This window comes from Esox lucius, chromosome 18, assembly GCF_011004845.1.
Source record: "Esox lucius isolate fEsoLuc1 chromosome 18, fEsoLuc1.pri, whole genome shotgun sequence".
NCBI classification, from domain to species: Eukaryota; Metazoa; Chordata; class Actinopteri; order Esociformes; family Esocidae; genus Esox; species Esox lucius.
In genome coordinates this window covers 14,899,873-14,914,454 of record NC_047586.1, presented here as the reverse complement: position 1 = coordinate 14,914,454, position 14,582 = coordinate 14,899,873, and the positions used below count along the sequence as shown (strand labels likewise).

General features: G+C 40.9%; 1 protein-coding gene across 3 annotated transcripts in view; it reads right to left on the bottom strand.

The window, feature by feature from the left end:
* The window catches only part of jag2b (jagged canonical Notch ligand 2b), a 51,949-nt gene extending 39,186 nt beyond the window's left edge, over positions 1–12,763 (bottom strand). For all 3 annotated transcript variants that reach the window (XM_010882415.4, XM_010882416.4, XM_010882417.4), the window contains exons 1-2: positions 12,478–12,763; positions 11,602–11,922 (exon numbers count right to left, since the gene is read on the bottom strand). In XM_010882415.4, coding sequence (XP_010880717.2) covers positions 11,602–11,922; positions 12,478–12,546 — 390 coding nt within the window. In that variant the 5' untranslated portion in view covers positions 12,547–12,763. The remainder of the gene's footprint in view (positions 1–11,601; positions 11,923–12,477) is intronic.
* Between the last annotated feature and the right edge of the window lie 1,819 nt (positions 12,764–14,582).

Genomic DNA, 14,582 nt, shown 5'->3' with positions numbered 1-14,582 from the left:
CATGTTCAGAAGCTGTCATGAACAAACTAAATACAATGGATGAAAATCTTCACCATTACTTGTTTGGGTACAGTGTTAGAAATTCCACAGTAAGCTAGCCAGCCAACTTTGTAGATAGCCAAGTCAGCTAGTTTGCCAGTATTTGGTCATTCAAATCAGAGAACAAGTGTGATGACCAACGTGCTCTGATTAGCTGGGAGTGATGGGACAATAAAGCAATTACTGACAGCCAATATCCTGCTGCTGGGGGTGGTACAATGAGGATGGCTAGCTAACAAGAGCCTAGGATGTCTACAGTAGCAAATGCATTAGTGTTTAGTTGCACACTGCCGTGTAAAATTGGCAAGCTAACTTACAAAAAGATAAACTGCAACTGCTCCATCAAATACCGCAAATCATGACGCAAGTGCAAATTACTGACAAAGTAACTAACTGTCAAGCTGGTATTCACAAGCCACACACAGTCAAGTTAACTTCCATGGGACACGAGCTGGCAACCCAGGTGAAGGGTAAATAACTAAAGCTTATTTACAAAGAGATTTACCTTTGATATAGGAGCAGGAGAGGAAGTCAAGTACAAACTGTTAGTTCACCAAGTCTTTATTTCATTCACTATAATACCTTTAATGAACATCGAGAGGCCAGTGTCACCCTATGACATGTCTGTGTTTGTATATTAGCTGATGTTTTTTACCTAATGTTTCCAGTCCAAGTATAGATTTGATTCATCATAAATGTATGCACCTTAGTTTAGGAAAATGTTTATTTTGTGTGTAGTTTTAGTCTTCGGTTTTCTAACCTTCCCCCGCCCTGTCTCACATGTCACAAAAGCCTTGCTGAAATCCTTCCCTTGAGCCACCCACCCTTGGACGAATGAGTGACAGTCCCATTTTATGATTCATGCCCTCCAAGTCATGCAAGGTCATTGACTCATCCTGTGGCCAGTAATCACTGTGCATGTAATCTTCATTAACCTGGGATGTCAATCCCAGCTTTCAGTTTTAGCCGGGCTGAGTTTGTGGGATTCTAGTGGGCACAATGCACCCAGAGAGGCATCCTTAAGCAGGAGAGGGGCATGCAGCGCTAAGTAACGGTGTGGCTGTTAATATGAAAACCACTATTAGCTATGACCTAATTAGGGACACAGTCTGGCAAATGAAGGTGAAATGAGTTGTTATTAATCCTACACTTGCGCGAACGCGCACACACGCACGCACACACAGCTAAAAGTAGTGTATTTTCCTTGTCCAGAAATGTTAACAAGCTAGGCCAATGTGCATCCTCTCTATGAATCTTTTTTGATTGATTCACCTCAGTAAGTGCACTGTGCCAGGACCTCAAATACCTACAGTGGATTACTGCTCTCTTCATACTAAGCTGGAGCAAGTACATTACCGTAATGATCAGTAGGGCTGTTCCCGAAAGGAAATGTATCGGCTTGGTTGACCCCATTCCTTTTGGGTATCTTTCATACAAAAAAAAAAAATGTATGCATTCATGTCACAGAATGATCAAATTGTGGGCATTCAGACTTGGTCTGAATAGGCTTCTACAAAATCGGTAATGGCAAATGATCCCTCTGCTCCCACAGGGGGCTCACAAAAGATCCCTGCTGTGGGTGCAACCAAGCGGAGAGCTACGCCCAACATCCATCCTCACATCAAGAGGTGTCCGAGACCCACCAGGGACCAATGCTGAGCCCATCAGTCAACCCTTTACAAAATTTCTGACCTACGGATTGGCTACGGCTTCTAAGCATAGTCAAGAAATTACATCAGTCAAGCATCTGCCAGAGCAGATTTTAACCCAGAGTGGTGACAGCGAGTGAAGAGATTGTGAGAAAAGGGGGTTCTACAAGTGAAGTTTTTTTTTTGACTTCTCTAAAGTCTTGAACAGGCAACATCCATGACAATTCCATGCACATCTTCCCAAGATAGAATTCAAGTCTGCCCTATTTTTAAGTTGCAGAGGGTGCGTGTCAGAGATCATTAGCTGCCCTTTCACAAGTCTTGAAAAAAAAAATCCTCCTATCGGACAGGTTGACCCTAAAAGCAACAGGAGCTTTTGTTCCACATGGGTATTTCCCCACCCCCAACTCATCCCCCTAACAGAAAACTGTTGTCCATCTACCAATCTCCACAGGGGGTGGGCTTACGCTAGGACCAAAACTGCCAACACACTCCTTGCAACAGACATGCAGGCCCCATGTCAACACTGCTTTTGGCATTGTGGCACACCCCAACCAGTCCAGAGACAGCACCCCGCCCTACCTCACGCACAATACCAATGACCTGTTAACAACTAGCCTTGATGCGGCTCGCATTTCCTCCATCCCAATTGTCGTTTTCCGCTAACCTCCTATTAGAATACAAGGAAGACAATGGCTTTGTGCCTGGGCAGCTCCTTGGAGGCACAATGCAGCTTACAAGTATTGTGAATCTCCTTTCCAGCATTTTGTTTAATTTGATTTATTTCACCTTTATTCAACCACAGCAATTGAGAACCAATTCTAAATTTCAAATGAAAACCTGGCCAATGATGTAACAATTGGAACATAAAACTTTTTAAAACACAATCAAGAAAACAATGTGAAAAGGAATATGCAATCAATTACAAAGTAGGCGATACAAGTACACAGATAAGGTGCTCACCATATGAAGGTATGTGCTTAGCAAGTTTAGTGATTAGGGGGACACAGAACATTTATTTTTGGTGCAAGTATTGATAAGCGTCAAGTTTGAGAGTTTTTTTGTAATTCTTTCCAGTCACTGGCACTAGAAAGGAATGACAGTCAAAGCAGGTGTTTACCTTAGGAAGGTTCAGAGTAAGGCATCTATCAGGGCAAATATTTCTATTGATTTCCATTCAATAAGAATGTCAATACATAAGCTACAGTCTGTTCCTCTGCCTGCGTCCAGATCTCCAGATCGCTTCCCTGTCCTTTAAAAAGTTGAAAGAGATTAACCTGGCCATTAAAAAACAGTAAAACGTGCAATCAGCAAGACATTTGTTTTCTATGCAGTTATATGAAGGAACCCTGAGCTCAATTTGCAGCCTACTCCACTTCTGTAGGTCAAGAAAAGTGAAGAAGGTTACACCTAGTACAGAAACCTTGGAGTATCAGATATTCACTCTTTACTGTAGCCTAGGCAACAGCCGGTAAAACACAGCAAACTACATTGTTTGTCACCCGACTAACGAAGTGTATTATTTGAAACTGTGAAAGTGATTTTACACTTCCATGGAGACATCAGTAGTGATCCACAACTGAAGAGATATGGTCTAAACGGCAGCCCTAGTATCTAGCAATACTCCTATAGATTATATTTTTAAGTACAGGCAGTTGACTGTAGCTGTTTTCCAAGAGTCACAGGGCTTAATGCTGAGAACTTTGCCAAAAGGCACACATTTTGCTCTGTACACACAGTCCATTGACCATACTGCTACTATGCCAACATGGTCAGTAGCCATGCACTAACAATACAACAATCCCCTCCCCTTTGGGTCATCACAAACCAGCGCAAGGATAAGCACCTAACTGAAGGAGAAAATGCACCTGCAAACACTTGCACAGAGAAATACAAAAGGGAAATACAAACAAGCATATGGAGATGGAGACAGACACACTTAAGTTATTTCATTGCAGTCAAATTGGAAACTCCCAAACCCCAGATAGAAATAAGAAATATATTACTGTAGAATAAATAAAAAATGTGCAAGGATTTACTACATTACATTTGCTTTAAAAGATGGGAATCTAAAAAGTTTTATTTGTAGGGTGTTAGGAGACAAATACTGGAATCCACTAAAAACATTTTATTCAACACCTGACAGACCAGAAAACAATGACATGGGCTAACACCAGTTTCAATCCTGTGTGCATCTCAAAACACAGATAGGTCAAAGTTGTTGCTTTTCCCCATAAACTGCACTGATATGAGGAGACAGGTTGGGTGGAAGAGCAATGTGTCTGAATGACTGACTCTGAATGCTAACATTTAGATCAGAGGCAAGGGAGAAAAATGAGACAGCCAGACCACTTCGAGGGAAATAATGTACCTTATATGCTCTCCATGTTTTATCTGTTGGGTATTGAACTGTAAACAAACGCTCAGCCATGAGCCCCAAAGGAGTTTCAAAAGAACTAAGGGACAAAGCTGGGGAACAAAAGCTGCAATAACTACCAAAGGTTCTTTTATGTATTATAACACTATTCTTTATACTATCTTTTTATCATATTATATTTCGGTTTTCTATTGGTAATATGCTTTTATAACACATTAATGATAAAAAAAAATAGTGTGTTACTACATACTGTAGTTGAAAAACAAGTTCACTTGAGATTATGAAATGCCTGTTAAAATTTGGCTACCTTCCTTAATTCGAGGTGATTGAGGCAGAGAGAATGCTAATTTGCCTACTACCTAATTTAGCCTATGAAAAATAGGCCCCTAGCTAGTATATATGGAATTTAGCATGTAGAAAGTTAGCAATTAGCATTGTTTTAGATAATACCAGGATCCTAATATGAATGCAAAGCATAATTTAGAAAGCAAATTACACAAAATTTACAATTATAGAAAGCAATTTGAATTCATATTACGAAACAACTTGGACTACCTTGCCATTCTTGCTTTCAAAGATTCTTTTGAATGTAAATAGCAAGGAAAACCTCTACGGTCTGCGCAAATAAATACCTGCAACAGGCAGATTTGTGATGTAAACTAGCAGCCAAGGGGCTTTAGCAAGGACTGAAAAAGCAGCCATCCCACAAGCATACAAAAAGATCGGGAGGAGAGGACATGGAGACAGCGGTTTGGATTGACACAGCAAACTGGCAGATTGCCTTCAGCTAATTGTATGCACACTCCATTCCCAAAGTAGACAGCCCCAAGCACTTGCCCTAGCCACTCGCCCTCTGGGGAATCCCTTTCTAGACCGGATTCAGTTTTGATTGCCATCTTAACTGTCGATCCAATTCACAAAAGCTGCCAGCTCTTGATTTAGCTTGAGGGGATTACAACTTTGCTCACTTGAAGGGTTGATATCAGCCACTATTTAAGGCCAACTGAAGTCATGTGTCTAAAACTGGTGGACACAAAGTGTCTAATTTAAATGAACATTATCAACTAAAGGTTTTGGTCGAACTCAAAATCCTTGTATGGTGCATAGCTAGTTATTGAACTCATTAGTGTTAACTAACCCCAAACTTCTCTCAGCCTTTTCTTTTTGGGCATTTAGGGGTTGTCTACATTGCGATTGGACTCAAGGGACACAAACACACGCCAGAGTCACCCACCCTAGGCCAAAGGTTCTAATTCTGTAGCAGAGTTTGTCCTATCTAGAAGAGCTTCTCTGTTCCTCTCTCCTCCATCTGACCACTCTTTGGCCATCAAGCCAGCGTTATATGTGAACAATACCCACTCCTTAGCACGTTACGTAGCATTGCTCAGGTTGACTAAATAAAAACATACCGTTTTAAATACACGTTTTTCAATTATCCAAATATTATTTTCAGCACTTATATCCATGAGTGATGAGAAAAAAATTCTGTTAGTGCAATTTATTCCAAAATTGTGAGTATCAAATTGCATCATTCTGAGAAGCAAAATACACAATTGCATTAGCCCCGAAGTACCATGATATCATATTGTGGCAATACAAAGACCAACTATCTACAACTATCTACAGGAGAATCAGCGATGACAAACAAACACAGGGGAAATAGATGGCCTGTGATGCCTGCATCTCCTTTGAGGTTGCAACACACCTGCAGTTGCAAGGGCCCAACACCCACGCGTACGCCAACAAACCCAAACGACATCGCCAGGGGCTCTGAAGCATTTAACCTAATGGGAAAGCTTGCTGTGGACGTGTGAATGGGCATGTTTGTCACTGTTCCTTTACAAGGCTATGGAAGCGCTTCAGCAGGGATCTTTTTGTCAGTTACTGCTCTTTTTTTAATAGATCTCTTGCCAATTGATTTTATCATTTTGAGAGTAAATCTGTTAAACTTTGTCTCCACCAAGGGGGAGGTCTGACCAATCAAGCCTTTAGGATTGTTTGGATGAGGTAGGTCTACAGTCCTATTCAGCAGCAGTGGTCAATGTTTTCATTTAGAAATGTTTTCTTTAAGCAGTAGTAGCCCAGGTGAGTGCATAAAAAATAATAATAATAACTTTGTGAGACGTCAGATTCAGGATGAAAACAATTAGAATCTGAAAATAGTATAAGCAGTACTCCCTTTGGCATACATTCGCATTTGGATGTCGGCGTCAACAACTTGACTCTCGGAAGTGGTTTAATAAAAGTCCTTGTTTGGAGAGCTTTGCCTTGCTAATTCGTGGAATGTGTAAATTAAAAAATATCTTCTTTGACTTTCCTTTGAGACCAGGGAGAGGAAGAACACCTTAAGTTTGCCCTCAATATGTCGTAAAAAGCCACACACATCCTCAGGGTCAGAGGAGTAAAACTATACTGAGCCATCAAAAGCAAGATCAATCTGGAGTTTCCTCTTAAAGGCAGAGTTCCTGGCAAAATGGAATGAGAAATCAATAGTGGCGCTCTGCACAAAGTTTCTGCAAATGGTTTCCAGATTTCTATTCCGACATTATATTAGAGTTGCAACAACAAAGAGACAATTGCAAAAAAAGTGTAATTGCTTTAGTTCTACAGGAGGCTACACTACAGAAAGGCAATCTTTGGTTTAGTTTTGCTTCATGTTGTGAACCCATCAAATTGTGGGTTACATAGTGAGTTCGTTTACAGTCAAGCACTGCTTGCTAGCTAAGGATTAAGGTTAACAACTGTGCTGCAAAACAAGTTCCACTGCAAACATTTAATACACTCAAGATCTTAACAGGGTTAAAATCACCACCCTTTAATTTAGAGGCTAGTCACTAATATTTAAATAAATAATTAATACATAGTATACCATAATGCCATTCAATTTGTCACCGGTGCCTCCCAGAACTCATCCTTATGATCTTTACATTCAGATAAACTGGTGCTCACTGCATACACACACACACACACTCTTTATCTCAGTACAGTCCTCAATATCAGCCTACCTAACAGAATGCTCAAGTAAACACCTCACACTGGTCATGTCTAAAGTCAACACCTCCAATCAACACACCAGCTAAGCACATATTACATTTGTTTTATAACCACTACCTCATATTGTTATCATGCACATTTTCCATCTGTAAACATGTATCAACTAATTCGGTGAAGCTTACTGACATCTTGATTATTCCATTGTACAATGTCTTTTTGATGGTCCCTCAGGTTATTATCTCATTAATGTGTAACTGACTGTTTGGTGTTGCAACTGATAAGTCATTGCTCAGATTGTCATGGTAAATGAGAACTGGTTCTCAAATCGGCTTACCCGCTTAAAGAAAGGTAAAATATATTTGGTTCAGGCACAAATCCTTGAGGTGAATCAAATATTGTAGTACCAAAATGTTTTCCAACCCCTTCAGAAACAACAGCACAATGAACCTGTCGCCCACAAATTATGCAGCGTCTCCCTTTGTCCAATAAGTCTGATTTTGTAAATGCCGGATCTACATGACAAGACCCATCATTCACCCAAGTTGGTGAGCTAGACATTTCATCCTGCACAAGCCTGAACAGCAGCCACCTGCTCTCTGTAAATCTCCCTATTACAGCTCATTACCCAGCGGAGACGCCGGTGGTAAGTTAGCAATGATTGGCTGATTGCAGAATCAATAGTGTAATCACCATGGTGGCTGGCTCGCACAAGTGGCTTTTTGACTGTGTCCCAATGACTACTTACTGCACTAACATAAGGCTTTGGTTAAAAGCAGTGCAGTATAGGGAATAGTGTGCCATTTGGAACACACATCTTTCTCGGTTGAAAACTCCATAGGGACCAGGAGAGGGAGCCACGGTGAAACTAAATTGTTTACCGAAGGCTTATTGAACTGTTGCCTGGTGACGGCCCCGGCAAACACCCAATCAGATGTAGCCATTCTTGCTGGTTAGCCTTGGATCAAGTGTGGCCGTGCTGGGCCTAGGGAAGTCTGTGTCCATTGACAAAACGAAAGCCTTCTTCATAGTACAGGAGAGATGACTGAAAGAAGACAACTGAAGTACTTACACTGGAAATGAGCTGTCCACCATCATATTTTGTCAGGACCTTCAACTTAACAGTAGGTAAGCAAAGACTCAGAAATGTTTTGGCTATAGCCATGCTCAACATGAACACTCAACTCCATATGTATTTGGACAGAGGAGCCATTTTGGATTTAAGATTCATGAGGCAACATTACAGAATTACACCTACTGTTTGAAGATTTTTTCTGACTTAAAAAATTTAAGCAATTAAAGTATCTAGACACTCCGATTCAGACAGTCATAAATATTTGGATAACCACTGTCATATATGTTGTACTCAATAGCAATTACCGGTAGCTGTGGTAATATAAGCAACCTCTTATATAACAAAACATAACGTGCATGAAAATTATAAAATGCATTCAGACTGGAAGAGCCTCACCACGGACGATACCCAGGATCTGGTGACGTCCATAAGTCATCAAATGCAAAGGATTTGCAACCAAGTACTAAATACATAGATTTCAAAAATTGAGGGATTATTTCTAAGAAAGCACTGTAACTAAATCAGGATAAGCAGCTAATATCTATGGATATGAAGTTACTTCTATGGAGTACAAAACTAGCAGAAACATAAGGCCTATATTTTTAGGGTCAAATAATAGTATTGCTGCCTTGCACGCAATCACTGAGGAGAGCAGTGTTTGATGCCAACTGGGAAGGCCTTCTCTAGATCAGGCTACAAGAGAATGCATAGCTTGTCAAGATTGCATTGCTTAAACCAGTTAAACAATGTATAGTAATTCAGTCCTTTATGTTGAGCGGTTTCCTGCCAATGTGCCTCTCCATTCACCCATTGCCTGCTCGCGGATTAAATTAAAAACAATGCTACAGTTGATCAAATGTTTGGACAAACCAATAGGACAATGTATCAATCCAGACATTGCCCAGCCCTACAAGACCGCATCCAAACCATAAATCCCCACATTCCAGTTCAACCTCTGCTGTATCCATTCGGTGGAGACTCAAGCTCGAGTGTCATTTTTGGTTTTGTCCAGTAGAAAATCAACAACAGTGTAGATGGAACATGATCCCCAACAAGATTAAGTGGCTAATTTCACATTAACTGAAATTGAGGAAATTATGATTTGGATGTTTGCCCCAGCTTTTTCTTTTTAAGACAGCCGCCAAGTGAAAACAACTCCTACAGACGCAAGCCTGTCAAGAGACATTAATATAGGAGTGATATGTGGAGAGCGTTCCAATACAAACGGTTGCCACTGTAAATCAGCATACATTGAAAATCATTGGTAAAGAGGTGAGTTTCAACCTATTACAGAGCTTGGCGCATTTAAAAGATTAATTATTAATAATAATAATAATAATAATAATAATAATAATATTATTATTATGAAGAAGAATATTTAGACTCCCTTCTCTAAGCAATGGTAGGGGAAATACTGGTAGCCTATAAGCTAACAGCTAGTTATTCACCACAGGTCTAAGTTGCTGTTCTAGCGAAGTCATCTCACAGTCAAAGCCTTGTCCAGTCAAATTGACCTAAAATCTGAGAAACTTCAGAGAAAACTCCTCAACTACAGTTGTGCATGTAGGCTATATGGCCTATCAGACACAAGGAACAGATGATGGTCGGTGTGACTGTGGGTATAGGTGGGTGTGTGCCAGTGCACAGTAAGCCTCCAACTGGGCATCTAGCCAGGGCTGACAGTCAATACTACACTGCATATTTGTTGCTTCAATGAGCAACCTGTTACACACAACATCACATACACCAGCTAGATGTGGCATCGGCCAATGGAGTAGTAGGGCACTGGGCCCATTTCAATAGCCTAACGGGGCTTCCACACCAGCAACAATCCAAATCTGAGGGTGGCAGCCTGGGAGACGTCTTCTGAGTTTCCTTCAACGCGGGTCGTGTTGACCGGGAGGTAAATCGAGAGACAAGGAGAGGAAGCTTGTTGACACTACTTAGACGCAACCACTGTAGCAGCTGTTGGGCACTTAAAGGAATGACAGAGGCGCTGGTCAAGAGCAGGTATGTTTGCATGTATCGCAGGGCATACATGTTGCATAGGGACTTCAGCGGGATCCCTTTCAGGTCCCGCGGGATTGTCAATATGGAATGATGGACTTAACATAGAAATAAAACCTTTGATAGAGAAGAGACAGCTTGCGGTGGAGAATTCCATCCGGGATATTTTGGTATACAGTGTGTGGGTGGGACATTATCAGCCATACTGGAATTATCAACACCTGATAGTATTACTATAAGCTATTTCTGGGGTTAGGGTACAATTCTTTACCCATAGAGAAGCAACATTAATTGCCTGTTTTCCACAAACAATTCTGTTTTTTTTGGTATGGTTCTCAAACAGGCTTCCACAGGTCAGGTCAGGGGTGTTTCCACTCATCCACCATCACTGACCACAAAATCATTCCTAACTGCCACACTATTTAACTCTAAACGTGCTTACCACTGCCCCTAGTGGTCATTATGTACCGAAACATAACATATCTTAAGAATTCGGCAGTGAATGCTTAACATACTAACTAGTATTCATACTAACAGCGATGAGGTTCCAAAATCAGACACATCCAATGGCATATTAGTCAACACAGATACTGGCATCCACAGAACAAAAAAATAAAAGTATACTTCTGGCATTTTCCACCTTGACATAACATTTTTTAAAGGGTTACTGATCAATTTAACACAAAAAACCCAAAAGAAAACACCCTGAAAGAAATTTGCAGTCACATCTTAACCTACTGAATAACATATTCCTGAGAGGTTCAGCCTACAAAAAAAAAAAAAAGAATTTCTGTGAGAGATTCTATATTCACCTTGCCATTATATTCAAACACAAAATGTTGTCATATGTGGTGAAAATAAGTATGCACTTGCCTAATTGGTACAGTAGTTCTATAGAACACAAGCTGAGGAACGCAGAAATGCGCCTAGGGGCCACCTGTCACCCACCCTGACAGCAGATGAACCCGCGCAAGCTCTGCGCATCAAGAGGGGGATCAAGACCGTCACCTTACATACACCACCTCGCTTGCCTGTAGGCAGCTGTAACTCGTCACAATCCTCGGACGCTCTGAATAACAAACCTTCATGATTATCATTAATATTAATGAATGGAGACACTAGCTTTGTGCCGATGCAATTGACGTTGCTATGACATGGACTGAATGGGATTCGGGACTAGCAAAGCAACTGGGAGATGGAGCCGTCACCACACATCACACAAATGCATCATTGTGACAATTGGCTGGACCAACAATTGCAGAAGCTATGGTATTTCGGTGGCAAAGGCTATCCTGAAAATGATTTAACCTTTTAACATTGCACAGTGCCTGAGTTGACATCCATTATCCTACTGTATACGGCAGTGACAATCTAATAAAACATGAATTTACTCTAAACACGCCTTGGCTTATTAAACATTAGATGGCGGTGTATTCATTAGGAAACGAGAGATGCACACTTACCGGCCATGCATACTGAAAGGGGATGAGAATATTGCCAGCATCGCTTCGTTGGTTTTCATTATTCTTCATATTCTTAAAATAAAAAATATTTCCACCAAGGACGTCAGTAGATCCAACCCCATACGTGCAAGGACCAGTGGTTGTGACCTCGCTTTGGTACTCTTTTAGGCAAATTTTAAAGTAAGTATCACACTCGTCCCGACTGCAGCGCAGGTCCTGCGAGTTCCTCGTTCCGTCGCAGCATTCCCCGTCCGACAACTCGCCGTTTACATTCTGAACGGTAATCAGCTGCAGCTCAAAATAGCCAGTGCACTTGGACACCTAAAAATAACATTAAAACAGAGAAGAAAATTAACCATCAAACTAAACAAAGAATGTCTAGTAACTACATTTGTACACAAACAGTGGCGCACGCGAACACAGGACATGTAATAGGCTTGTTTACCAAGTAATTAATAGGTGGGGGATAATTGGGTCAAAATGTATTGCCTTTGGCACAAAAGGTTCGGTCATCCTGCAATATTTTCAAGACCATTTAAAGGCTACTGTATATGTAGTAGGCTACATAGCGTGGGGATACTGGAATTGTTAAAAACAATTAGCCTAATGTCAATTAAACTTAAAACCATACAGGCGGTTTAAAATAAAGACAAATAGCCTATGCCAGGTGCATGACAGCAAAATGGAGAGTAACAATTTCTCACACTTCATGATCACATGGTTCAAATGACTGCTGCGTAATTTAATTATCGATGAATACGGAATACGCTATCGGTTGGCAAATGAATCGGCCCACGCCCACTAACTTTTAACAACGATTTCTTGAATATTTATCACATAATTTTTTTTTGTAATATCAGACAACAGCCCTCTTACCTCCGTCCATATCATTAACAGCAGGCACAGTCTTGAGAGGCAATTCGTAATCCCTGTACAATTCCACATGCCTCCGATTAATTGGTAGCCTATGTCATAGGGAAAAAGCGATCCAAACGGAAAAAAGCCGTTGACCGGCAAAACAGTTCTCTGCTCCTGACATGCAAAAATTACAGCATGCTTTTCCTCCGTATAATTCCACAATTCACCGAAACATTAGCCTACATGCGTGTTTAGCAGGCAACCGAAAGCGCAGTGATGGACCAGCCACGAGAACCTCCGTCAAATCACTCCACAGCAACTGATATGTTTCCCAGCTACATCACGCCCGAGGATGTTTTTTTTGATTGGCAGCTCGACAAACCACTCACAAATCCGCGTGTTTGCGTTTGGCAAAACCAACCAAAGGAACCGGGGGCGGAGTATTCCCCAAAAAATTTAATTAGGCTTCATGGCTTGTAGCATGAGAACTGAGAAGCCGAGGAAGAAAAGGACAATGTGTGCATCTGTTGTGTCTACCCGGTAATAGGATGTTTAAGATTAAATGAAAGAAACATATACACATAAATACATTTCAGTTCATTCGATAATTTACAAAGCAAATTAGGCTACAGGAACAGTGCGGGTTAAAAGTATTGCTCAAGGGCAAATTTCTTCCATCTTCTCGGCTCCGGGATTGGAACCAGCGGGCAACCTACAGGTTACTGATCCAACCTTCTAACGTAACTATTAGGTTACGTTGGCGTCACTAGTCTGGAATTGGCTGTAGGTTTGTAGACTTGCCATTGTATATTCAGGGTAGCCTATGCCTATTGTCTTATTTCCGTTGCTCACAGCCAGTTCACAACCGGCTATCTGCAATGCATTTACACTCGGCTAATTGCAGTACATTTCAGTCGCCTTTACAATTTTAAATGAATGTGTTTATATAAATATTCGGCAAATAGTCTGTCTGATTTCACTTTACACGGGCATGCATGGTCTTTTCCCATTAGCCTAATAAAGAGTTTATCCATTTATCACAGCAACCAGACTGCCTGGGTTTTGCTGAATTAATAGTTGAGAGCGCCCTCTTCCGCATTAGGCTATGACTGTGCCATACGCTTCGTGCCTGCAAGAGTACAGTGACTAACTACTGACATTTTGCTCTGAATAATTTTGAATAAAATTCTACCTCAATCACACCTTAATGTATTTCCAATAGGTTTTAAGTGTTCCATTGCCCATTGCAGTCTAACTTAAATCTGCTATACAAATTATCTCTAAGGCACCTTTTTTGTAGCACAATATTTTAAGCATTGACTGTAATGTGCTGCTATTTGAAAAGTAACTGGAATGAAGATTATCCAGCATTGCTTGGGAAGTGGGGGGCATCAGCAGGGACTTATAAGGATGCAATCGCACTCTAGTGACTCCCTCAGGAGGCTTGGGCACAGGCAATCAGGTGAGTGAGCGTGCCTTCACAGGCATTAACCCACATTACATCCTTAAAGGAAGAGTAGCATAATGAAAGAAGAATGACTTGGCGCGGACACATATGAAGGACGTTTGAGAGTTTGTGTGTAATGTGTGTATATTTGTTCGCATCACTTTTCTCTTAGGAATAATGACTAGCCCTCTGGTTTATCTATTTCATATAAGATTTTTCGGGAAGCTTTCCGAGTCTGGTTAGGCTGTACAATGTGCATTAATGTAAATACTTTTTTTTTTTGTTCATCAAAACACCTAGTCCCTTGACTTTAAGGTTGTTGCCCTGCAAGGTTACATTGTGACTTCAGATAGCAGCACACCATGGCAGATATAGAGTGTATTCTGTAAACAGGTGAAAAGTTGGAATTACAGAATGTGTTGGTATACAATTAGGCCTGGAAATAAATGGACACTGACACAGGTTTTGTTATTTTGACTGTTTACCAAAATATATTAAAGTTACAGTTAAATAATGAATATGGGCTTGGAGTGCCATCTTTGGTATTCAAAAAAGAACGCACTAGTGAGCTCGGTAGCACAAAAAGCCCTGGATGTCCACAGAAGATATCTGTGGTGGATGATCGTAGGATACTTTCCATGGTAAAGAAAAACCCCTTCACAACGCCTAGCCAAGT